A 26,041-nucleotide genomic window follows, 5' to 3' on the forward strand; every position below is an offset into this window, starting at 1 on the left:
AGGCTGTTTTTGGAGGGGTAGGGATGCAGCTTGGGGCTGTGCCCTGGCTGCAGCAGCAGCTCTGGGAAGCAAGGCCAAACGTGGTGGCCAGCTGTGACAAAGCATCGGGGCCTTTGTCTCCACCGCTCCCCCCACCTGAGCCCTCAGCCGCTGGGGAAGGATGGCAGCAGACGGCTCTTTGCCAGCCCGTTGTTAGCTGTTTAATTATCGCAGAGCTACAGCTCGCCGCGGTGGTCTCCTGGCGCAGCATCTCAGCCCCCTGCCCGAGCGGCTCCGCGGGACGGTGCGGAGGAGGCACTGCAGCCATGGCTGCTCGCTGCGCTGCCCGGCTGCCCGCCTGCACTGCGGCCCCGCAACCGCCGACCCGACCCGGGGGGGGGCACGGCCGCAGCTCGCTGCGCTGCGAAGCGGGAAGGAGCCCAGGAACAGTCCCAGCTCTGCCGGAAGCTCCGTCAGGTGGGTTGTGGAGGGGTGTTGAGGGATGGGTGACCTGAGCTGGGGGGCTACGGTACCTGTGTCTTCCCAGGGTGCGTAAAAAGATGGCTCCTCCAGGTGGCTTCTGTACCGGTTGAAACAAATTAATAAAAACAAATAAATGTGTCCCTCATCTGTGGGAGGCGTCTGTGTGAGCCGTGGAGGAAGGTCCTGCTCGGCCTCTGGTGCGGTGGGAGGAGGGATGCGTCTCCCTGCAGCCACTGCTGAATGTCCTTTCCGGGCAAAGGGGTTTGCCCTGGGAATCCTGCCCCGCGCCTCCTTTTCCCCTTGAACACCCTGCCTGCCTCTCGCAGATCCGGGGCTGCTGTCATGCTGCAGTTCTTGGGGCGCAGCCACCCCCACAGGTAACTGACCGCTGCCCTCCCACCCCTCCCTCAGCTCGGTGGCTGGGGGCTTTCCTGCCACCCACCCTGCATAGCCCAGGGCACTTGGGTTTTCCCCCAAAAATGGCGTGGTGTGTGCTGTCCCCAAGCAAGGGGCACTGCGGAGGGAGTGATGGAGCCAGTGCGGGCACCGGGTGGCAGCTGTGCCGCTGGCCTGGGGCACGGGGGCCCTGGGGACAGCCACTGGTGTTACCCAGCAGCACTGGGAACCCTTTTGGCAGAGGTGGGTGTCACCCCTCTGCTCCCCAGGTGGGGCCCTTCCCTTACCCCAGGGGAAGGGGCTGCCTCACAGCCCCCTGCATGGCCCCAGGGCCCTGGGCTCAAGGTCTGGGGTTCAGCTTTGCCCCCCCCCCCCCCCCCAGCCCTCTCCCAGTTTCCCAGGGAGGCCGGGAGAAGACCCGCACAGCACAGACGCTGCTGCCTCCCCGCAAACACCCACCGCTGGCTCCTCGCATCCCCGCTGCGCTGCTGCCGACTCAGCCCTCCTCCGCTGCCCACCCTGCCAGCCACCCACGTGGGGATCGCCAGGCATGGGCTTCCGTGGGCAGCGCTGGAAAAAGCGACATCCCACCGAGCCTGGCATCGCGTGTGGATGTTGCCAAGGTTTGAGCCTTACTCATCTCACACTCTTCCTCCCCTGTCCCCACCAGCAGGGCCTGATGCAGGTGGCTGGGGAGGGGGTGCTCCGGGCAGGTGCCCCCAGCCCTGCCTGGCTCCTGCCCGTGCAGAGGCAGGGGAGAGCTGGGGACCATCCCCAGGCCCTGCTGCCAGAGCGGGACCAAGCCGTTGGGAACAGCCCCCCCCTCCCTGCTTCACCCGCAGAAGCTTCCAGTTGTGGCTGAGTCACTCCCGCTGTAGCTCCTTCTCTCCTTGTTTTGGATGGAAGTTTTCCATGGAAACCCACGCTGGGCTGGGCCGCGGGCTGGGATAAACACGGCTGAATCACAAAAGGCCACTTCGCCAAGAGCTGTCAGATGGCAACAACAGCGCGTGCGGTGTGCGGGCAGCCAGGGGCAGCAGGCAGCTGTCCTGCCTTTCGGGGGGAGGCAGCACCCCCTCTCCCTGCCCCCCCGCCCCACCAGCCTCACTGGCTCAGCCCTCCCCAGCCCACCCCATGTTCCCGTGGTGCCAGCACATCACGGGTGCACCTTGGCAAAGCCGGGAGCAGGTCACAGGCTTTGGACAGAAGCTGGTTTTTTGGGACCCCGTCCGCTCCTGGACGGAGGAATCCCAGCCAGGGAGAGCCCCTCGGGGACCCTCGCTGCAGCCCAGTCCTTGGCCTTGGGGCTCTGTAGGGTCAGAGGTCCCTGGGGAAGAGCCTTCCCACCCTCCTGGCTGTGTGTGGGGATGCTCGCCAGGAGCAAGGCGGAGGTAAGGCAACGCCTGCACCATGCCCATGCCCTGCTGAGCACCATCCCACCATAGAAATGGCAAGCGGCAGGCGCTGTCTTCCTCCCTGCCACTGCCGTGTTATTCCCTGGCACCGCCACGATCTCCGTGCTGAGGAGGAGCACGGGAGCTGGATGGCCTCTGTCCCCTGGCGCCAATGGCTGGCCCCAGGCCCAGTGGCTTGGAAGTGCCGTCAGAAGACAAGTCCCAGTGTCAGAAATCCAGGATATTTTTAAGGACTCTGGAAGACAAACTAATTCCAGGGTGTCAGCAGGAGCGACTTGGCCTTCAAAACAACAACAGCGCAGCTGGAGCCTTTCTGTGGCCAGAGCGTGGGGTCCAAGGGGCCACAGTGCTGCCAGCAGGACATGTCCCCTCACCCAGGAGTGCCCTGGGAAGGACCTGGGTGCCACCTGGACTTCACTGCGGTACTGTTGCTGCTGCCTGCCCAGGGCATGGGTGCGGAGGTTTATCCGGGGGATGGAGGGCGGTTTTCATGGCCAGCATCCCCTTTGCAGCATGGCTGCGGTGCCAATGCAGCTGCAGCTTTACCCAAGCACTGACAGGGCTGCCCAAAACTCCCCTTCCTGGACATGTGTGGCACATGGCCCAGCGCCAGCACTGGGAGAAGCAGGGGGCAAAAGGCTGGAGATGGCGCAGCGCACGGTGGAGACCCAGTGCCTGCGGTATGGGTATGCCCCTGCCAGCATCTGCTCTGCTGCACCATGGCCCCTGGGGACCTGGCAGTGGCCATGCCCTCCTGGGCAAGGGCAGAGCTGCCGGGTGGGTGACCCCAGTGGGCGGGTGGGTGCCCCTAATGGGGCTGCTCTGGGAAGGTGCAGCATGGGCAGGGGGCCCTGCCTGGCACAGCCGCTTCTTGGGTTTAGTTGCAGCCGAAGGGGGCCCAGTGACACCCATGGGAGCCCTGTGCTGGAGCTGCAGCACCCTTGGGGCCAGAGGTCCCGGTTCGGGGGCTGTCCCTGTCCTACCGCTGCCATTCTGACCCCCACCGGGGGCCTGTCCGTGGTGTCCCCCGCACCCGCCTCAACAGGATTAGGCACCCCGCACCCCTCCGGGGGCTCTGCCGCCGCGACGCCCCTTCCAGCCTCGCCGTCTCCGGGACTCTGGTCCCCGCTGCCCCTAGCGAGTGTCCCTGCCCGGCCGGCACCGGTCGCCGCCGGCTGCCGAGGGCCCGGTGCCCGGTGGCGGGGCGGGCCGGGCCGCTCTGACTTCGCCTCTCAGGAATCTCCTGGCCGCGCCGGGCGGGTTGTGCAACCTGCGCCCGCCCCCAGCCGCCGCCCGCCCCGGCCCGTCGGGCCGCGCTCAGTCCCCGCCGCTCCAGCCCCGCCGTCGGGCCGCGCTCCGCAACGGGGCCCGGCCTCCCCCGCCCCGCCGCGGCACCGCGCACACCGGCATGGGGAGGGGGGACACGGCACCGCGGCTGCCGTGGGATGCGGCGGGATCAGCCCGGCGGGGGCGGCCCCTGGGCCCCGCCGGGAGGGCAGGTGAGGGGCTGCGGGGCGGGGGGGCAAGACGGAGGGGTTCGGGGGGGGGGGTGTCCTCGCTGTTCCCGCTGCCCGAGGAGGAGCCGCTCGGCGCCCGCCCCCCCGAACAGTAAGAGTTGATGTGCGGCGAGCTGCATCCTGCATGTGAGCTCCTACTGCCCCGGGAGGCGGGCCGCCCCCGACGGGACCCTGCCGCCCCCCCGCCCGCCCCCTCCTCCGCCGCCTCGGGTACCCCCGAAGAAGGGGGGGGGGGGGAGCCGGTGCTGCCCGCGGTGCGAGTGCGCCGGGCCCGGCGACCATGGCTGTAGACTGTTACCCCCCCAGCGGCACAGTAACAATCTAAAGCCACGGTCGCCCGGGCGGCGTCGGAGGGGGGACGGGGGGGACACACACAGCCGGTGCCTTGGCGACGGCGAGGAGGCGGACCCGCCACCGCAGCGAGCGCGCCCGACCCCCACCCGCGGCGCGGGGGGGGGCTCCCGGTTCTGGGGGGGGGAGTGTCGGTAGCATCCTCCCCCCCTCTCCCCGCCCCCCTCCCTCCCACGCGTGTCCGCCCCGCCGGGGGGGACCCCCCCTACCTGGGCTGCAGCGGGAAGGGGGGGCCGTCCGCCGTGGGGGGCTCGGTGTCTGCGGGGGGGGAAAGAGAGAGCGGGGTCAGGCGGGCACCGGGACCCCCCCCCGCGCCACGCCGCGCCGCTTTCCCCCCTCCCCCCCCGCCCGGCGGGGAGCGCTCCCCGACGGCTCAGCACCACGGACAGCTCCCGCCCCCCCGGCGCTGCGGCGGGGCCGGGGCCGGTGGCGGGGCTGGGGCCGGGGCCGGTAGCGGGCCGGGGCCGGCGGTGGGTCATGCTTCAGTAGCCATGACTGTAGACTGTTACTGTCCTGTCCCTACGCAGCAGTAAGCAGTCTAGAGCCAAGGTGCCGACGCGCTGACTGGGGCTCTCCTCGACGGGGTCTCCGAGCTCTTCCGACGCCCCGGGAGGCAGCACCGGGGTGAAGGCGATGGATCCCCGGGCTGTGGGGCTGGCAGCACCCGGGCGGGGGGCACCGGGGTGGGGGGAAACGCGGGGGTGGGGGGTGCTGGACACAGTAGCACCGCGGGATGGGGCTGGAGGGGGGCTGTCCCGTCGGGGATGGATGCGGAGAGGCTCGGCGCGGGGGACAGCGGGCGCCGGTGTCACCCGCAGCGGGACACACACACACACACGCGCTTCTTCCCGCACCCCCACCCCCGCAAGGTGGGGGCGGCCGGGCCCCGCCGTGCGCCCCCCCGGGGCGGCTCCGAGCACAGCGCCCGCCCCCGCGCACCGCCCCCGCCGGCGCCGCGCCCCGGCCCCGCCGCCCCCGCCGCCCCCCGCCGCCCAGCCCGCACGTGGGGCTGCGCCAGGCGGTACCGCGCCGCCCTCGCCCGCCGCAGAGCCCCCCCTGCCCCGGTCCCCTGGCCCGCTCGCCCCGCCCCCCCTTCCCCCCTTCCCCCCCCCCCCCCCCGCCCGGGGCGGTCAGGTGCAGCGCCCGGTGCCGCGGGGCTCCGCTGCCCCCTCCCGCCCCCGCACCGGGCTCCGTCCCTGCTTACCTGGGGGCCAGCCCTGCGGTGCCTTACCTCCTGCGGGCCCCGGAGCCCCCCGAGCCGGGCCCGGGCCCTGCGGCTCCCGGCGGGGGCCGGCGCCGGTGGCAGTGCTGCGCTGTCCGCAGCGCGCGGGGCTTTTATAGGATCGGGCTCGTAGTAACGGGGATCTCGGCTCATTCATAGAAAAGCATCAACCTACACAATGACGTGAGCGCTACGTCAGCGAGGAAATTTAGGGAACGGGAAGACGCTACTATTTATATCGGCGCGGGGGGAGGACAGCGGCACGGAGCCGGGCAGGGGGTCCGGGCTGCACCGGGACCCCGGTCCCCCCCCCCGGTCCCCTCCGGCTCCCACCTGGTCCCCGGCTCCTAGAGGTGCACAGAGGAGCAGCACCCAGCACCCTGCATCCCACCTGCAGCTGTCCCCAGATCCAGGGGCTGTGCACCCATGGAGGCACAAGCAGAGGGTGCCAGGACCCCGGGGGCTGCGGCGGGGGCACCCCCTGCCCAAGCCCTGGGTGTCTGCCCGGGCACGCACAGGATCCCAGGGCACCCACCACCCCCTGCCCTGGCCACCCCACTAGGCCAGAGCGTGGCCCTATCCCGCTGTCAGGGTGTCACCATGGGGCTGGCGATGTGGGGGCTGCCTGAGTCCCTCCCCTCGTGGGAAGAGGTTGCACATGGTGCCGGGGGTTCCCACACTCGGACACCAGCCATGGGGTGCCCCCTGCCCACCTGCCCCTCCCACCCACGGCAATGTCCTGGGCAGCACCTCCTGCCTGCCCCCCAGCAAGACCCCCCATCCCTCCGCTGCCACAAGCACCCATGGGTGCCAGCACAATGCCCTGTGGGAGGATGGGGCAGCACAAAGTGGTGTGAGGGGTGAGTTTAGAGTACGGGGGGGCAACTTAGTGCAGCACCTTGCTGCCCTGACCCCTCTGGCCTCCTGGCGGGACCTGGCCCATGCTCCCGCTGGGGCTGGGTCCCCCAAAAGCCATCGGTGCCCCCGAGCCAGACAAGTCGTGGTTTCGTGGCTGAGTTAATTCTGCTTCCCCCCCCCATCTCAAATACCAGCCCCCCCCCCCCCTCCAATATGGGCCTTGAGTCGTGTCCAGGGGGACGGGGGAGGGATTCTTTCCCCCCCCCCCCCCCATGCATCCATCTCCCCCCCCTCCCCGATTCCTGCTGGAGCCGTCTGACCTCACTCTGCTCTGGCGAAGCATCATAGCGGTCGCCACAGCAACAGCGGCGTTGTCATTGACAGCAGCATCCGCGCCCGCCAGCATCCACCGCTGCGCAGCGCAAGGCCGCACGCTGCTGTGGGGGCCCAGGCCACAATCCCCCACCCCATTCCTCACACCCCCAAATACCTGCAGAGGGGTTCAGGGAATGAGCCCCCCAAAAAACCTCACCTCCCCCCTCTCCGCCAACTGCCCGCCTTAGGGTGATGCCACCCCACTAGAAATCCCCCAAAAGTCCTCACACCCCCCCCGAAGATATATGGGGGGGTGTCTCCCTTTTTTTTTCCCTACGCAGGACCGGCGCCCGCCCCGTCGGGGCTCTCCGGTTCGGGAAGGGGAGCCGGGGGGGGGTGTGGGAATCGCTGCCGCAGCGCTCCCCGCCGCAACCGTGACTCAGCCCCGGGATTAGTCAGCAACCGGGGCCGGCCCACCCGCAACCGGCTGCGCAGCTCCACCGCCCCCTCCCCCCACACACCGCCCCGGTCCCCCCGACGCGCACCGAGGTGCGCGTCGGGGGGACCGGGGCGGTGTGTGGGGGGAGGGGGCGGCAGCCCCCGAGGGGTGGTTGGGGGGGGGGGGGGGTCGCATCCCGGAGCGTGGCCCGTTGCTGCCATCTCGTGGGCTTTCCACTAGTGGCTGCAGACGTGTCCCAGTCGGGGGGGGGGGCGTGGGGGGGTGTAGCGGGGGCTTGCTGTTGTGGGTGGAGAGGGGCAGGTCACCCGTGGGGCTTGCAAAGGTTTGTGGGGGGGGAGGGGGAAGGCGGTGGTCGATGAGGAGGGTTGGAGATGATGGCACATGAGGAAGGGGTCTCTTCACCCCACAATAGAGTCCCATTCACTCGGGAACCATCGCCTTGCAGGGACGGGTGCCCTCGTTTAAGCATCACCCCACAAAGAAGGGGTCCCATCATCCCACCATGCATCACCTGAAAGGGAAGGGGTCCCATCCTCCCACCAATCATCGCCTGAAAGGGAAGGGGTCCTATCATCCCACCAAGCATCACCTGAAAGGGAAGGGGTCCCATCATCCCACCAAGCATCACCTGAAAGGGAAGGGGTCCCATCATCCCACCATGCATCACCTGAAAGGGAAGGGGTCCCATCCTCCCACCAATCATCGCCTGAAAGGGAAGGGGTCCTATCATCCCACCAATTATCACCTGGAAGGGAAGGGGTCCCATCCTCCCACCAATCATCACCTGAAAGGGAAGGGGTCCCATCATCCCACCAAGCATCACTCCACAGGGATGGGGGCTTCACCTGCCTGAGTGTCACCCTGCAGGGAAGGGGTCCCATTGCTCCATCAAGCATCACAAGGAAGGGGTCCTACTGCCCTATGGAACATCATCTTGCAGGGATGGGTGCTCTTGTCTGCCTGAGTATCACCCCACAAAGAAGGGGTCCCACTGCCCCATGAAGGGGTCTCATTGCCCCATGAAGCATCATCTCATAGAGAATGGGGTCTCATCACATCCCCCAGTATCACCCCACTGGAAGTGTTTCTCACCCATCTTGACTATCTTCCCACAAGGAAGGGGTCCTACTACTCCATGAAGCATCACCCATAAGGGAGGGTGTCCCATCACCTCACTGAGCATCACCCCACAGGGCCGGGATCCTCACCTACCTGAGCGTCAGCCTGCAGGGAAGGGCTCCCATCACCCCATCAGGCATCACCCCACAAGGAAGGGGTCCCACTGCTCCAGGAAACATCACCTTGCAGGGATGGGTGCCCTTGTCTGCCCAAGCACCAGCCCCCAAGGAAGGGGTCCCACTGGCTCCTCCAGCTGATGGGGACCTCACCAAGTTCAACAAGTGCAAAGCCCTGTCCCTGGGGGGAACAGCCCCAGGCACCGGGATAGCCCAGGGGCCAGCAGAAATGGTCCTGGGGGGCACCCAGTTGGCAGTGAGCCAGCAACATGCCCTTGGTTTGAAGGAGGCGAATGGTGTTCTGGGCTCCAGGATGAGGGAGGGGATCTCTCCTCTCTGGTGAGTGCTGGGGAGGCCACTCCTGCAGCGCTGGGTCCGGTGCTGGGCTCCCCAGTGCAAGAGATGAGGACATGCTGGAGAGAGGCCAATGAAGGACCACTAAGAAGGTTAAAGTACTGGAGCATCTCTCCTACAGCTGGGAAGGCTCAGCCTGGAGAAGAGAAGGCTCGGGGGACCTTATCAATGTATTATGTACCTGGATATACGTACCTGGAGGGAGGGTGCAGAGACAATGGAGCCGGGCTCGGTTCGGTGGTGCCCAGGGCCAAGGCCGGGGTGATGGGCACAGCCTGAATCACCGGGCTTCTCTCTGACCATCAGGTAACGTTTTTTCACTGGGAGGGGAGCACTGGGAGAGGCTGCCCGGGGAGGTGGTGGAGTCACCATCCTTGGGGTGACCCAAAAATCCATCTGGGCAGGCGGCCTTGGGCAGCCCTGCTTGAGCAGAGGGTTGGAGGATGACCTGTGGTCAGCCTCAGCCACTGTGTGATTCTGTCCCTCATGTACCTGAATGTCCCCCCTGAGAAAGGGTCCCCCCACTGCCCCAGGAAATGCCACCTTGCAGGGACGGGTGCCCTTGTCTGACCAAGTATCACCCTGCAGAAATCACCCCCTTGGGATGGGACCCCCCTCAGCATGACCCCACACAGAAGGGGTCCCATTGCCCCATCAAGCGTCACTTCACAGAGAAGGGCGTCCCCCCACCACCCCGAGCATCACCTCCATCACCCCCCAAGGAAGGCGTCCCTTGCCCACCCCAGTGTTGTCACCCAGCCAGCACTGTGCTGCAGGGAGCAGCCACCCCCACCCAGCCTGCCCACCCTGGCTGGCGGGGGGCTGTGACATGCTGGGGGGTGTCCCCCCCTTCCCACCACCTCACAGGGGTCCTCTCATGTTGGGGGCCACCAGGCACCCTGGGAGCACCTGGCAGGGTCCTGTGGCTGCCCCCAGCCTTGCTTCGCAGCAGGCAGGGCTCAGCACAGGCATCCCCAGGGTCCTGCCTAACTGTGGGAGGTGGGCAGCACCCATCCAGCCCCCAGGAGCAGCTCAGGACTGTTATGAGTTTCACGGCCTCAGCCCGGCAGAGGCGGAGGGGACGTGCATCCCCCTGCAAGGCCAGAGGCTGCAGCGGCGGGGCGCGGGGGGCTGCCACAGCCCGGCACCAGCGGGAAAATGAAGTGCGAGCTGCCAGCGGGGGCTGCAGGCTCCTGGCGGTGCCGGATGCGGCCCGGCTGGCCAACGCGCCGTAATCGAAGACATGTGTGTGGGCTTTGGGGAGAGGCTGCGCTGGGAAACAGGGCCCTGCAGAGACCGGGGGGCTGTATCCTGTCCAAAAGCCCAGGTCCCACATGAAGCCAGGCATGCGAACGCGATCCAAACCACAGCTGGATTTGAACCGAATCTCCCAGCATCTGGGCTAATTTGCTGCAACTTTGATTGATCGTGGGGAGGGGGCACAGGCGGGAGACGCTCCAGCTCAGACCTCCCAACAGAGCCAATGACTTAACCAGAGCTGGTTCCAATCTGCTCAGCACATTGAGGCGAAAATGCCCCTTTCCCCGTGCACTCCCGGTCGCGCTGCTGGCTCTGCCCGTGTTCCCGCAGCCCGGCCGGCTGGCCCCCGCAGGGCTGAGCATGTGTGTGGATCCTTGGGGAGCCCGGGCAGATTTTGGGATCTCTGGGTGCAGGATGTCGAGTCAGGCCACCCGGGGTTGGGGCTTACCCAGGGGTGCAGAGCAGGGCAGGAGTGGGGATACTAGTGGATCCAACCCCCCTCTACCTGCCCCAAGTCCCTGTGGGCACTGATCCCCTCCGCTCCTGGGAGAGGCTGGGAATGGGTGAGGAGCTGGAAAAGAGGATGGAAAAGGTGAAGGTTTTTCCATTGCCCCCCTTTGGTCACTGCCCCGAGGGCTCGGCGTCACTCAGCAGGTAGCTGGGGCAGCCGGGGGTCCCGGGTGGCCCCGGGGGAGGCAGCTGTCTGGGAGCCGCTGGCTGCCGTGATTTATGCGACTCAGCCCCATAAATTACCAGGACGGAGCCCGCGGGAGCCATCGCTCACAGCGACGTCCAGAGCTCGCTGCCAGAACCTGAAACACTTCCAGCCATTAATTGAAGGGGTGGGGGGAAGGGGGGGGTGGGGAGGAGGGAATTAGTGCCCGGGGAGTTGGGATTAAACCAGGGCTCTGTAACGAGGGTCGCCCACGTCCCTCTCCCAGGATCCCAATGCTTCCTGTGGGCGCCAGCCCAGGTTGGGGAGCAGGGAGGGGGATTTCCGAGCCGGTGCCTGGGATGAGCCCACCCACCACAGGGTCCCCGTGGGCAGCTCATTCCAGTCCCCAGGGTGGCTTTCCCAGAGTGAGCTGGGACACCCTGGATCTGATGGGAATCTGAGGATGCGTTCCAGCCAAGTGATGCTGAGCTGGGAGGGCCACGGCTACTGCCACCGCGCACCCTCCTCACCAGCACCCATCCTTTTTTCTCCCATATCAGGGCTGGCCAAATCCTGTTCCGGAGGCTCCCACTCACCAAGGCACCAGGGTTTTGGAGTGAAACCCCACAAGCATCCGGGGTGGCCCCAGCCAGGAGGGATGGCCAGCGCTCAGGGTGCCCTGCTCAGGTCATGGGGTGCCGGCGGGACCCCCCCGGGGTTAGCGGCTGGCCCGGAGGTGCCCATCACGATGCACAAGAAGGTTGTGCAAGAGGCTGCGGCCGTGAGAAAGGAGAAGTGAAAGTGTGAAGCGAGAGGCAGCTCCCCCCATGCAAAGGAGGGGGACACCCCAGGCTGCACCCCCAGCCCAGCAGCTTTTCCAGGGGCAGCTGGAGGGATGAAGTGAGGGGAAACGTGGCTGCCTCCCCCTCCTCCTCCTCCTCATCCCAAACCACCACAAGCCCCCCGCCCACCCCGAGCCGCCGCCGCACATCTGGACGCCAGGGCTGCGCCCCCCTCACTCCCCCCCCCCCCGCTTTCTACCTCCCCCCCCAGATTAGAGCCGGCTGCCTTCGCCCTTCCAACCCCCTTCCCTACATCACCTGCACCCACTGGGGTCCCCCCTCAGCACCCTGCACTGATAACACCCACTCCACCTCTCCCACCCACTGGGTGCTACACCCGGGGGTGTATCAAGCACCCATCCGTGGGGCAGCAAGCACAGCCTGGTAGGACCCCAGCGCTTTATCCTTCTTCACCGCCCGCCCCGTCGGGTCCCACCGCGCACCTGCACGGGGAGGAGCCGCCGCCGGTAACGGCGGGGGTGGAGCGCACCGGGAGCCGCTAGATGGCGCCCTGCGAGCGGCACCGACAGGGCGGGGGGGACACGGACATCTGCTTTTGCCTGGAGTTACCGAGGGGACGGGGGGGCCCTCCTTGGCCTCCCGCCCCCCCCCCCCCCCCCCGCCGCCTCGGTAACTCCAGGCAAAAGCTGATGTGCTAATGATGGAGACCCCCGAGGGGGCGACGGGGTCGCGGCGGGAGGAGACCGGGAGGGGGAAAACCGGGTTGGGAGAAGGAGGAGGAGACCGGGATGGGGAGGGAGGGGAGGGGACGGGGGGGGGCCCGGCTTGTCGGTGCCCCGCCCGGGGATGGGAGGAGGAAAACCTCCCGCCGTCCCTTTAACAGCCAGCGGCGCTGCTCGGAGTTCAGGCCGGGGTCAGGGGGAGTTCGCAGCCCGGGTTTCACCTCCGAGCTGGCGGCGTCGGGAACCCCGAGGAACCGTCGCTACTTCTTCCACCTCCTCCTCCTCCTCCTCCTCCCGTTCCGTAGGACCGGCCGGGAGCGCGGGGTATGGATGAACAGCAGCACCAGAAGAGGAGGAGGGTGGAGGGGAACAGCAACCGGCGGCGGCCCCCCCGGGGCTGAGCCATGAGAGTTCACCGAGACCTCGGCTGGTTGGCGGAGGCCACCGGGCGCCCAGGTAAACGGGGGGAGGGGGGGGCGCTAAAAAATACGGGGAGGGGGGGAAAACCCACCCCAAAAAGCAGCTCTGCCGGCGCTTGACTTTACCCACCTGGGCAGGGGGGAACCGGCACCGGAGCCGAGGCGGGGAGGGGAGGTCCTGCTGCCCCCCGCCCCGGGCTGTCCCCCCGCTCACCTCGCGGGGGCGGGGGGGGAGGAAACGGGGGCGGGGGGCGCCGGGGGCGCACGGCCGGCCGCCTCCCGGGACGGGGATGCATAAGAGCCGGGAGGCGCGGCGGGGAGCCGGGGCAGCGGCGCTGCGCAGGTAACGGCAGGCGGCGGCCCCGGGGAGGGGGGGGGGCAGGCACAGGGGTACAGGGGCGGGGGCACCGGCCCGGTCCCCTCGAGCAGGTGGGCGCGGGGGGCCGGGGCGCCGGCGGGGCCGGGGCGCGGTGCTGGCGGCGGCGGCGGGTGATGTCACTTTCTCCAAAACCCTCCGGGGGTTTTCGCCCCCCTCCCACCCCCCCGGCCCGCCGCGAAGCGAGCCCCCATATAAGCGGTGGCACCGGCCAAGCAGCCGCGCAGAGCGGCCGGGACGCAGCGGCGTGAAGCGCTGGGGGCCGAGCCCCGACACCCCCACCTCCCCCACGTGTGGGCTGAGCCCCCCGACGTGCGGCTGGAGCCCCCCACTCGTGGGCCGAAGGGCTGGGTGGGGGGGGGCAGGTGGGGTGCCGCGCTGACGGGGCGGTGTGTTGCAGGGCGGCGGGCGAGGAGCGGGATGCTGGACGCCATGGAGGTGCCGAGCCACTCGCGGCAGCTGCTGCTGCAGCTGAACACGCAGCGCACCAAGGGCTTCCTGTGCGACGTGATCATCGTGGTGCAGAACGCGCTCTTCCGCGCGCACAAGAACATCCTGGCGGCCAGCAGCGCTTACCTCAAGTCGCTGGTGGTGCACGACAACCTGCTCAACCTGGACCATGAGATGGTGAGCCCCGGCATCTTTCGCCTCATCCTCGACTTCATCTACACCGGCCGCCTGGCTGAGTGCGAGCCGGGCAGCGAGCAGAGCCTGGGCGCCGTGCTGGCCGCCGCCAGCTACCTCCAGATCCCCGGCTTGGTGGCCCTTTGCAAGAAGAAGCTGAAACGCAGTGGCAAGTACTGCCACCTGCGCGGGGGCTATGCGCCCTACAAGCTGGGCCGGGGGCTGCGCGCCACCACGCCAGTCATCCAGGCCTGCTACTCGGGGACGCCGCGGCCCGTGGACCTGCCACCCGTGGAGCCGGCGCCGCCGCTCAACACGCAATGCGGGGAGCTGTACGCCTCGGCCGCCCAGGGCGCCCCGCTGCACCCCCATGGGCTGTGCCCCCCCGAGCGTCACTGCTCGCCGCCCTGTGGCCTCGACCTCTCCAAGAAGAGCCCCACCGGCCCCTCCACCCAGCTCCTGCCCACCGACCGCCTGCTGCCCGGCGAGCCCCGCGAGCCCTCGCTTCCCCCACGGCACGACAGCCCCCCCGTCAGCGCTGGCCTCCTGGCTGGCCACCCCGCCGCCTACAAGGACTCCCCGCCGGGCGGCGAGCCAGGGGGGCACCCCCATGTCCCCGACCCCTTCCGCAGCACGCCACCCTGCGCCGAGCCCCCGCTGCCCCGTGCTGACGGGCGCGAGCTGATGTACCGCTGGATGAAGCACGAGCCCCTGGGCCCCTACCTGGACGAGGGGGAGGCAGAGAAGGAGCTGGAGCGGGAGGAAAAGGCCGAGTCGCCGCCCACAGCGCCGCAGCCCCGCTACCCCAGCGTGGAAAGCAACGACCTGGAGCCCGATAACAGCACCAGCGAGGAGACGGGCAGCAGCGAGGGCCCCTCGCCCGGCGATGCACTGGACCGCTACTGCAACCACCTGGGCTACGAGCCAGAGAGCCTGGGCGACAACTTATACGTCTGCATCCCCTGTGGCAAGGGCTTCCCCAGCTCCGAACAGCTCAATGCCCACGTGGAGGCCCACAACGAAGAGGAGCTCTATCACAAGGCAGCGGCCGAGCAGGCCGTGCCCTTCCTGGACAAGGGTGGCCCGGGGCTGGGTGACATCCTGCGGCCCTACCGCTGCTCCTCCTGCGACAAGTCCTACAAGGACCCGGCCACGCTGCGGCAGCATGAGAAGACGCACTGGCTGACGCGCCCCTACCCCTGCACCATCTGCGGCAAGAAGTTCACGCAACGTGGCACCATGACCCGCCACATGCGCAGCCACCTCGGCCTCAAGCCCTTTGCCTGCGACGCCTGCGGGATGCGCTTCACCCGCCAGTACCGCCTGACCGAGCACATGCGCATCCATTCAGGCGAGAAGCCCTACGAGTGCCAGGTGTGCGGTGGGAAGTTCGCCCAGCAGCGCAACCTCATCAGCCACATGAAGATGCACGCGGCTGGCCCTGACGGCAAAGCCAAGCTGGACTTCCCCGACAGCGTCTACGCCATGGCCCGCCTCACCGCCGACCAGCTGGGGCTCAAGCAGGAGAAGGCGGCCGAGCTGCTCTCCCACACCTCGCACTTCCTCAGCGACCCCAAGGCCATGGAGAGCCTCTACCCACTGGCCAAGTTCACGGCCGAGCACCTGGGGCTGAGCCAGGACAAGGCGGCCGAGGTGCTGGCGCAGGCTCCGCACCTCCATGCCGAGGCTGCCCGGACCATAGAGCGATACTCGCCCCCCTAGCACCGGCCTGGCTGGGGGGCATGGGGGGCTGCCGGGCTCCCCTTGCTGCCCAGTGTGGAGCTGGGGGGGGCCGTGGCGAGAGGTGGTGGGTGCTCATCCCCCGGCGCTGCCGACGGCCCTGGAGAACTTGCTCGTAGCGGAAGGTCCCATGAGAGCTGCCCCGGGATGGCTGGACGGCGTGTCCCGCCACGAGCGCCCTGGCTTGCCCGGGAGAAGCTGGTAATTCAGGGACTGACCTCGCGGTGCAGCTGCCCCCCGGCCAGGGGGGCTGCCAGGGTGCCCCCCCATCCCGGCACGGGGCCGGGAGCGAAGCACAAGCTGTGAGGCTGGGCTGCGCCCCGAGGCTTTGGAGGACATGAGCCCGCTCCTTACCTCAGGCCTGTCCCCGGTGCTGCCCCCCGGGTGAGGGGATGCCCTTGGCAGCTGCCCAGTCACCCCAACCCCATGGTGGGAGCCACTGGTGCGTTGGGACCCGGACTGTGCTGCCTGGACCGCCGTGGGACCGTGAGTAGCTCATCCGTGGCAGCCGGAGCGATGCTTCTGAGCTGCCGTCCCCACCGAGAGCGGCAAGTGGGGCTGGGGGGTTGCGTGGTGGCTGGACCCCCCCCGGGGCCACGCTGGGAGCTCGGGGAGAGACTGACAGAGCAGGTCGGTGGAGTCTGAGCGGCGGGCGCAGGGCAGCGGGGCGGGGGTCGTGTCCGTGCCACGGGGGGAGGCTGGGATATCTCGATGCTCCTCGCCCCGGAGCCAGCACTGACCTCCCGGCCCGAACCCCGTGGCCCGGGCAGCGGCACCCTGTTTTCAGGAGGTGGGGCAGGGTCTGTCACAGACTGAGCCCCTGGGCCCTGCCCCAGAGGTGCCTCGCCATCAGGGATGCCCGGGGAGCCCTGGGGGGTTCAGGGACCCGGTGGCTTCGCCCTCGGGTGGCCTCTTGCCTCGATTTTTTTTTTTTTTTTTTTTTTTTGGCCAAAGATACCCGTCCCCAGCGTGGCCAGGCCGGGCCAGGGAGTTCATGACAAAGACAAAGCAGTCTGGTTTGTCAGCTACGGGGCGGTGGGCAGGGGCTGCGGGAGGGGCTGGGGGCAGGGAGCCGAGGGAGGCGTGGGGGCTGCCCTGGGCTGGGCTGTGGTGACCTGGGGCTGAGCCCCCCACTGGGGCACCCCCTGCCACCACCGCACCTCCTGTCCCGCCTTCTGCTCGGTGTGGGCAAAGCCCTCCCCCCCCCGCCCCGCCCCCCCCAGCCTGTGCCCTGACCCCTCTGCCTGGGGCTAATGTGAAGCTTCCCCCCTCCCTGAGCCCCCTCCTCTCCTTTGCACACGAGGCCCCCGGGGCAGCCGCCAGCAGCGACTGTCCCCGGCCTCGCCGCCACTGTGCCTTAGCCTGAGCTGGCCGCTCCTGCCCAGGTGCCCCCCTTGCCCCCCCGGCCTTGCCCGGGTCTCCCACCGGGGGTCCCCAGGGCTGGCAGCGTCCCTCCGGAGGGCTGCCGTGGGGCGAGCGGCAGCAGCACCCAAAGCACAGCTGGCAGCACCCAGCGGGGCCGCCGGCCCCCTCTGTATCACGTCCGATTTGTACACGGGCTCCTCGCCCCCCTTTTTTTTTCTATAGTGGAAACCGAACGAGCAATAAAGTGACATTAACATGCGTGGCCTCGCATCCTTCTCTGGGGGTGGGTCCTGCCGGTGTGGGGTCGGTGCTGAGCAGGGCTGGGCGGTGACCCTGGTGGGCACAGGCTGGAGGGGGGACGATGGCTGCAAAGGGAGGGGAGGCGAGGGGCTTTGCGGTGCATCTGGTTTGCCCAGAGCCCCCTTGGCTGGGGGGGGCAGCAGCTGCAGGTGGGCCAGGGCTGCTGTCACGCTTGCGAGCACAAACATATCCTGCTGCCGTCCCTCCCCGGTGCCCTCTGTGCCCACCCCCTGACAGCAACTCGCTTGCCGATGGCAAATGAAACAACACGCTGCACAGACAAATGTTTAATACCAAAAATTATTAAGACCAATTTAACAAAATAGCCTGAACGTGGCCACCTCCCCGAGACATGGACTCCCCGCGGGGGCTCGGGGCAGCAGCCTGGCACAGACGGCCCCAGGCACAAGGTGCTCAAGCCAGCGAGTCCCTGCTCCGCTTGCCATCGTGCCGGCCGGTCTGGTGGCAGCGAGACCTCTGTCCCACGGCTGAGCCTGTGGCATGGCACGAGGGGTCAGGCCCTGGCAGAGCTGCATGTCCCGCTGAGCTGGTGGTACCCCGGGAAAGAGCTTTGCAAAGCAGCCCTGGGGCAGCTCTGTTAGAAAACAAACATTTAAATACACCCTGCGGCGTGGAGAAGGCGAAGTCTATGTGCTGTGCACAGCCAGCGGCACTGCAGGCGGCTGCGGGCATCAAACCCGGGTGTGGGTGCTGTGCGCGCTGCGGCCCCAGGTGGGCTCAGCCGTGGTGATGGCTCCGTGTGTCCTGCAGCAAGCACGGGCACCCCAAAGTCTCTGTCAAACCAGCTCTGCCCCACGGCACAGCCCCTCCTTCACGGCGCCCCGAGGCTCGGGGGCGTTCCGAGGGCACAGGTTAGCCAGCGCAACCCGCTCGTCTCCATCGCTGTGCTGGGCAGCCCCGCTGCGGCCCCACATCGCCGAGGCGCTGCCCCTGGCGCTGGTCCTCGCTGTGAGCCAGGTGGCCAGCGCAGGGGTAACGCTGGGCTTCCTGATGCAGACACCGGGTCCGAGCCACCCACGCAGGAAAGGAAAACGCTGGGCTCCGTCCTGCTGCTTCCTCCGCCACCTCTGCCGCTTCCCTCCCACGGCCGCGGCGCCCCAGCAGGGACTGGGGGCGGTCTCGGGGTCACTCCCACCCTCTGCTCATGGGACTGGGACTTGCCAGAGCTCCAGGGGCGCCGGTTCATGGGTTAACGCTCCCTCTTAGCTTCTGTATCTGGCATGTTAACGGTGCTGGGGATGGGACACTTGGTGATGGGACAACATTGCACGTGGGGGCTCAGCAACACCCCAACCAGCCCCTGGCGGGGTATGACCCAGTGACGAGGCAGCGGGGTCCCTTCATGGCTCCCTCCACAGCGAAGGGGCGACTTGAGAGGGGACCCTTCCAGCCAGGCAAGCAGTGGGGGCCCGGCTGCTGCCCTGGCTCCCCCCAGTCCTGCCCGGCTGCGCAGCCACAGGCAGGAGCTGGATCCCACAAGCAAGAGGAGCCCGTGGCAACGTGAGGACACACGGACCTGCCAGCCAGCCAGTTCTCAGGGACCTGGAGAATTTTGTTAGCCTCATGCCGAGTCTTAGGTCAAAAAGGTAGTGGGGTGGGACTAAGGGGTCTGGGGGAGGAGGGAAGGGGCAGGTAATGGCAGGGGAGCAGGACAGAAAGCAGTTGTGGGGGTGTTCAAAGCCTCCCCCCAACAAAGCAAGCAGGGCACACACCTAAAAACTAACCTCTACTGAACTCTGAAACGAAACTCCACAAGCAAACCCCGCACCAGGGAGAGGACAAGCACTGCTGCAAGCAGCATCCCCTGCATGGGCCAGGCGCAGGCGGGGAGGGGGCCAGAGGCCTGGGGCTGCCTGGGCCACGGAGGGCGAACAGGCTGGGGCAGGAAGGAACCTGCCCTTGAAGTCCACGGCCTCCCCGAGGGGCACGAGCTAGATTAAGCAATCCCAAAGTCTGCGCTGGCACAGCCCCAGTCTTTGCCCTACCCAGCCTACAAACCCAAAGAGCCACCGCCGCGTGACTCGAGCTCTCTGCAACCAAGCAAACCAAGCAAAAGGCTGGTGATCCGGCACGGGGCTCACCCAAAGCTTCCCTGGCCAGCGGGGCTTGCCAGCTCCGCTCTGGCACTGCCCAAAGGCTGGTGGGACCCTCAGCGGCCCAGCCTCCACGTGAACCATCCACAGCAATGACCTTCCCAGCTGGTCTGCCCTCAGGGGAGGGCCCTTCGCAGCACGGCCGTTCTGGGGTGGGTTGAAGACGTGGCGTTTATTGTTCATGGTGGGCTGGAAGGCGGTGGCGGCGCGCGGTGAGGGCTGCCGCTGAAGCCGGTCTCCCACTGCAACAGGCTGCGTGACTCGCTCAGGGGCTGTCAGCCCCGATCGGCCCCCTCAGCCCTCCTGGGCCCACTTGAGGAAGGTGGGGATGTCCCGCACTGGCACGTTGCGGGTCAATGCTTTGACTCGCAGATTCCGGTCGTCCGTCAGCAAAACCACTTCCCTGAGCAAACGGATGGGATCGTCTGCAACAAGAGCAACGAGAGAGTGAGCGGTGCGAAGCTCAGGGCCCCCTGCTCTACGCCAGCCCTTGCACCCATCCCGCATCACGCTGTCCCCCCCCCCATGCCCCGCCACCCTCCGCAGGGTGCTGCGTCCCAGGCACGGCAGGGCCACCCGGCACCCCGGCAGCGCTCCCAGCTCCCTGCCAAGGCTTCCCGGCACGGCTTGGAGGCAGCACCTCATCTCGAAGGCTGCCTTCTCCCCGCCCTGTGCTGGCTGGGGGATGATTCGTGACCCCTGCCCACAGCCCTGGGGCCGGGAAGGCCGATCAGCCGTGCCAGGACGCTGCGCTGCCCGCATGGCACGCGGTGCACCGTGCCGCAGGCAGGGAAGAGGAGGTCCTGCTGCCTGACCCAGGCCAGGAAGACGGCCCGCGACCCTGGCTCCAGCAGGAAGCTGGTGCTATTATTCTGGTGATCTCATTATAAGATCTAAAACCACCCCTTATTTTTTGTGAAGCTTTTTGGAGTCGCCACTGACACCGAGGCGTTTCTGGCTGGGGCTCAGACAGCCAGAAAGAGTTGAAGCCTGAGAAACAACCGAAGGGATCTTGCCCCCAGATGGATGAGCTGCCCCGCACGCAACGGGCCGGGCTGGGATGTGGGAGCCACGCTTATGTGTGTGCGAAGCAGGGGAAGCATATGGGGTATGTGTAAGCAGCTGGGTCCTGTGACCAGAGTACTGTTCCTATGAGCACAGGAAACACAGTGCCTCTGAGCCAGGACGGGAATGGAAAAAACAGAGTTTATGGGAGCCCAACATGGGCCCAGACTGGCTGCGCGGGGAGCGGCAGGACGAGGGGAAGGGGAGTGTGGCCAGGAACATGGGCTACAGTCACGGTGTCGGGGCAGATGATGGCGGGGTGAGTGTCCCGGCCAGCCCATGGCAGCAGGAAGGGGAGCAGAGGCTTGGCGGGAGGGTAGGCCTGGGGCCGATGGCTGCTGAAAGCGGGATCAGGAGGTTTTGTGCGGACACTTTAAGAAATGTGTAACAATAAACATCCTCTGCTCCGCGCTGGTGACGCGCCTCCTTGTTACAAACCAGAGGCTGTCAGCTTGTCAGGCCCCATTCCCCATAATCCACATGATTTCAAAATTCAGCATCATTTGCACATAAACATTTGGTGACGGTTTCTCTGTGAATCTGACAAGTTAAGCTGCTAAGAATTCACACTGACAAATGCGGGTTGATTTCTTGGGCAGCTGCTGATGCGATTCCCATCCCCACCGCCCTGGCAAAAGCCTGGGGGCTGTCTGGTCCCAGTACATGTGGCCGATGCCAACTGGGCTCCAGCAGAGGAAAGGGCTCTGGACAGGAGGCATCAGGGCTCGCAGGGAGGAGGCTCTTTGGGCCCTTCGTCACTGCTGCCAGCACCACAAAATGTGTCTGTGGACATCGACGGTGGGCTTCTCACAGCCTGGGGCATCCCCAGAGCGCAGTGAGGTGCACATTTGGCAATGCAGTGGGAGGGCCACAGCCTGGGGCTGACTGGAGGCAGGAGGTGGCACCTTGGTGTTGAAAGAGGCAAAATGTGGGAGAGATTGGTTCCAAGGGCTGTGAAAAAGAAACGAGAAGAGTCTGTGGAATGCGACAGAGAAGGGACAAAGAGGACGTGAGGATGTTCTACCTTTGTTGGAGGGCATGAAATCCTTGGCCTTGTCGTTGCAATAGTGGAGGCAGCAGGACAGAATCAGATCGTCATTGTTTCCCTGGAAGAGAAGGGCAACGTTACCCTTGGCACGAAAAAACCTGCAACCCCACCAGCCTGATTTCTGCACTGCCTTGAAACACCCTGCCGCCGCTCAGCAGAGAGCAGGGCCACTCCGAGCCGAAACACACGCAGCCCGCAGGAGCCTGCCCAGCTCTCTGCAGAGGGGGTGGCAAAGAGCCTCCAGCCCTCGGCAGCGCTGCCTCCCCATCTGGGATGCCCCTCACCTGCTGGCCAGTGGTGTCTTCGCTGCGGAAGGAGATGGACTCCAGCTCGTTGCCTCGGCTGGTCAGAGCCCTCAAGCAGTTGTCCCGGCTCTCAAATCGTTCCTCCAGGAACTCGATGGACTTCCTGGCTCTCTCCTGCACTTGGCGGGCATAGCCTGCAGCCCGGTGCTCCATCTCAGGGCCCTTGGCCAGGCCGTCCAGCTCGTTTATCACTTAAAACAGGAAGAGGAGGTACAGTTACTATGGGACAAGGTGCTCCCATGACCTGCTGCTGGAGCACGCAAATTGCCAAGGCCTCAGGGCCGGGGCACTGGGAGCTGGCTCAGGAAATCTGGGTTCAGCTGCCACAGCGTCCCTGTACTCCTGGACTTGGCTGTGGGTCTGGAAAAGATTTGCTGCCTTCTACCTCTGCGGGTCACCTGGCTTGGCCCCGAAAGTGCAGGCACCTCGCCCCCGCAGGGTGGGTTAATGCTCCCTAAGGGCACCTCGCTCTGCTCTGTGAAACGCTGGGAGCATCCCTGTGCCCACCGCTTCACGCTCCTGCATCACGACCAACAGCACATCCACATGTGTCCCAGGCTGTCAGAAAGCCACGGCCTCTTGCAGCCTGCTCCTTCGCCTCTGAGCGCAGCAATGGCCAGCAGCACCGTGCCTCCCGCCCCGCACTGCACCGCCTGGCTCTGCACCTCTGGGCTCCCTGTGCTTATTCAGACACGAAAGCTGCTGCCCGCCTGCCACAGCACCACACGTGGGAACAGGGTCATGCATGGGAGCAGGCAGTTCCCACCCGGTCACTGCTGTGCAAGCCCTGCCCTATTTTCCCACCTGAAGCGGCCGTCCCAGGCTCCCGGCAGGGGACACACACTCTCCAACACCTCACCCATCTGGGATGCATATCTGCCCTGACACACGCCGCTTGAGCCTGGGATCAGGCGGATTCCCAGCCCGTTTGCCTTAACTGGAGCCTGTCAAGCCTTGGAGCCTCCTGTACCGCTGCCAAGCGGCCGGGAACCCCAGCCGCTCCAGCCCCCAGTGCCCAGCAGAAGCTCGAGGGATCCCAGCAGAGCTCCAGGAGGGACCCACCCTCCGGCGCTGGGGCTGCTGGAAGAGCTGCTCTCTTGCAGAAGGAGCGTGCGTTTGCGAGCAAGATGCCGCCGAGGCTGCTTGCGGCAAGGCCGGGCACACAAGCGTGCGGCCAGATGTGCACACGAGCGTCCTTGCCTGCGATGGCGTACGGGGCTGCGTGTGCGCGAGGCCGGGCGCGCGAGAGAGCTGGTGTGCACGTGTGCGCGAGGGAGCCTCTGTGCGCACAGTGTGTGTTTTAGCCATGGCTTCATTTCTGAAGATTGTTTCCGAGCCTGGAGCCAAGTCCTGAGTTCAAGTGGGAACTATGCATTCCTTGGGGGTTCGGGGAGAGAGCTCGGGGTCTGAGGCCTCTCCCCAGTGCTGTGAATCACTGCCCGGGGAGCCTGCGTGATCGCTCTGTTCCATGGTGAGACTGGCACTCACTGTCTGGGTATTCAAATTAAAGCTGCATGGAGCTGCTTTGCTCTTCGCTGGCCGGCGACTCTTCTTGCTACCGACCTGATGCTGCCATTTCCACACAATGCACGGCTGGGCCCGGGGTGGGGGGAGCCGTGCAAGAACGGAACATCAAACAGGAAAAGCTGGTATTCCCTCCCGAAATCCGCCTTCCTGCTTCCAAGCTAAACAGGCTTCAAAGGGGAGGCTTGTTTGTGCTTCTGCACCAGGCCTGGCTTCTCCATGGCAGGGTCAGCTTCAAGGAGCACGGAGCAGGTTAAAGAGCAAGAGAAACAAACCCAAGGAGAAGCTGCGAGCTTAACCCCTTGCTGCATCCCCAGGATGAGCGGAGTGCCCCGTGCCAGGGGAAGGGCACCACGTATCGCTGCTCTGGTGATGGGGCATGGCACCAAAGCCTGCCCCCAGCAGACACATGCCCCCGGCTCACCCCGGGAGGCACGTTCCTCCTGCCTGCACCCAGGTCTCAGCACTGATGGCTTTCCTGGGGGATGAGGGGGAATCTGACCGACACTCAGCAAGGACAGGGAATCACTGGCTTCAGGGTGCTTCAGCAGTGGGAAGGGAGGCTCATGGCAGGCAGCGGGATGTTACTCTGCCCCCACTATGATGGGCTGTGCAGGGAGGCAGCAGGGCAGGAGCGCACTGAAGGTGCTCAGTCGCTGCTGCTCCTCCTGTCCCTGGCAGGGCAGGGCAGGGCACGCCAGGCTCCTTTGGCAGGTGGAGGGCAGCGGCATCTTGGACAGGGACAGGACCAGGGTTTTCAGCTCTCCCGTAACTGCTGCCCCTGGTTGGGGTTCCACGCAGCAGCCTCGTGCAGCCAAGCAGCCTCAGGACGCCGCCCTGCAGTGGGAGGCAGGGCCATGGCTCCAGGGCAGATCCCAGCGCTCTCAGGTGTTAATCCACTCCACAGCCCCCAGGGCTGCCCAGGCCCTGCCGGTGCTGCCGGCTTCCTTCCCTTCGCTTCCACACAAAGCCCTGGCACTTCGGTGCCAAGCCACGGAGCTCCTTGGCAGCTCCTGTGCTGAGCTGGGCAGGCGGCCAGCCCTGCTCCCCCCAGCCAGGGGTCCTGTCCCCAGCTAGGGACCCCTCCTGAACTAGGCTGTTCACCTTGCAGGGAAGGGTGGCAGCTGGATGTTGGCTCTGGGGCAAGCAGAGCAGTCTGCCGGACACTGGGAGTTGAGGAGGAAGCCCCACAATGGCTTGGAGGGCAGGTACCCCGCGTGCCGCAGGCCAGGAGTCGGCACAAGCATACACCTCGCTGCCTGGACGCTGGAGATGCTCATGGGGCAGAGCCGCCCCCAGCATCCCGGGGCTGCGGCAGAGACAGGGCAGGCTGTGGGCTCTGTGAGGCTTGGTCCTGCTCCTACTCCAGTCTCTCCTGCAGCCCTCAGGGATCCTCTGAATGCCAGGCTGGCACCTGGCACCAGGACGCACCGGGCGCTGGAGTGACACTGGCCGGAGGAGCACTACCTCCAGCACAGAGCGTGATCAAACAATCAGAGCAAAGGCATCTAACCAAATCCTCCCGCCACCCTGGGAGACCACCCAGCAGCACAGCCGTTATCTGCCAGGGTGAGTGTTTACCAATAACGGGAACCAGCTTGCTGTTTTACTGCGAGCTTTATAAGGATAAAAAGAAGGGCTGGGCTTGAGCAGCTCTGAGACGCTGGGACACAGGCTGGCCATTTGCTCAGGCTGCCTAAGCCCCAGCTCAGCTGGGATAAGCTATCTGCTCTGATTGTTTAACAGTTCCTCCTCCTTGCTCCCTCCAAAATTCCCTCCAAATCCCATTTAACACCCACCCAGCTCTCCCAGCCCCTGGCACCCCCAAATGCCCCAGGAGGAGGGGAGTTTGCTGAGCACCGTGGGCAGAAAGCTGGCAGGAGGGGAGAAGAGTGATCACAGGCCAAAGGAACGTTGGCCGTGGCTGGGACAAGACAGGACAGGATGGAAGCCAGCCCCATGGCACAAGGTCGGCTCCAGACCACACAGGCGCTGCGGGCACAGGGGGCACAGAGAAAGGGAGCTGGGATGGAGGGACAGCCCACACTGGGGGCAAGGGGAAGCCCCCGCTGTAGCACTGGCCCTACTCACCGATCAGGGGCACCACCAGGATGAACTTCCTGCAGTTCAGCAGCGTTATCAAGCTGCTGAGGTGGTCGATGAAACCGTTGGTGTCCGGGACCAGGAAGACAGGTCTGATCTCCAGCTCCATCTGCCTCATTTGACTCTGGTCTTTCAGCACAGCCTGGAGGAGAAGGACACATGATGAGTGAGTAGCACGTCAGTCCTACGACCTGCGGACCCTAAGAGCAGAAGCTAAGCCTGGCTGGCATGCACGCCTCACCCAGCAAGGGCATCGTGTGAAGGAGACTGGCAAGAGGCTGCATCCATCCCACCTGCACACCTCAAACACCAACTCTTGGACCTCCGTAGCACATGCGAGTGGGATGGCAGAAGCCTCCAAGACAGCACTCTCCTAGGAAGACAGCCCAGTTCAGGCACCGGGGGGTACTGGGACCAGCCTTGAAAATGAAGGTGTTTTGGGAATTGTCCCATTTGTGGGACTGGCAGATGCCAGGACTATCTGAACCGGTGCCAAGAGACTGAGGCTGATAGAGAACAGCAGGGAGAAAGGGGGGCTGGAGGATGGGGGTTCTGGGGCTCCACATGGAAACAGCTTAAGGTGACAAGAGCCAAAACAAACTGGTTTGGGACACACAAGCCCTGCCAACAGCATCCCAACACAGGAACCCTGAGCAGGCAGCCAGAAGGGAGGTCTGTGGGGCAGGGATGCTTGGCTGAGTACCTCACTGGCTGTCCCACCAGCTCCTACATATGCCTTGCCTTTTCCGACTCCATCCAGCTGGGAAACCAGGTGGGTTCCAGCCCTGAAAACACACAGCACTGTCCTTGGCTGATGCCTTTGCACTCACCGGAGACCAGAGGTGCTCACCCTCACATGGGGGGGGTCTTCTGGGTCTCCCTAGCAACCCTCTGGGGCTGCACCTGGATGTCTGGACAATGCCAATTGCCCAAATGGGACCCAAGAGCTCACATATTACTTCAACGCTATCGAAGGACTTGGGCTCTTTAGTAAGTCACAGGCTTAAAAAACTCAGGATGCTATTCTAGTGCT

General features: G+C 66.0%; 2 protein-coding genes across 2 annotated transcripts in view; one reads left to right on the plus strand and one right to left on the minus strand.

The window, feature by feature from the left end:
* Positions 1 to 7,690: 7,690 nt before the first annotated feature.
* On the plus strand, positions 7,691 to 16,807 carry HIC1 (HIC ZBTB transcriptional repressor 1). Its single transcript, XM_080379882.1, has 2 exons — positions 7,691 to 12,481; positions 13,221 to 16,807. The coding sequence occupies exons 1-2, from the start codon at positions 12,430 to 12,432 to the stop codon at positions 15,164 to 15,166; spliced, it is 1,998 nt and encodes a 665-aa protein (XP_080236008.1). The 5' UTR covers positions 7,691 to 12,429; the 3' UTR covers positions 15,167 to 16,807.
* Positions 16,808 to 17,121: 314 nt separating this feature from the next.
* SMG6 (SMG6 nonsense mediated mRNA decay factor) overlaps positions 17,122 to 26,041 on the minus strand; it is a 115,876-nt gene continuing 106,956 nt past the window's right edge. Inside the window, exons 16-19 of the mRNA XM_080379826.1 lie at positions 24,997 to 25,150; positions 21,361 to 21,572; positions 21,053 to 21,134; positions 17,122 to 19,388 (exon numbers count right to left, since the gene is read on the minus strand). Coding sequence (XP_080235952.1) covers positions 19,258 to 19,388; positions 21,053 to 21,134; positions 21,361 to 21,572; positions 24,997 to 25,150 — 579 coding nt within the window. The 3' untranslated portion in view covers positions 17,122 to 19,257. The remainder of the gene's footprint in view (positions 19,389 to 21,052; positions 21,135 to 21,360; positions 21,573 to 24,996; positions 25,151 to 26,041) is intronic.

Source organism: Falco punctatus (assembly GCF_963210335.1).
Source record: "Falco punctatus genome assembly, chromosome: 1".
Lineage (NCBI taxonomy): Eukaryota > Metazoa > Chordata > Aves > Falconiformes > Falconidae > Falco > Falco punctatus.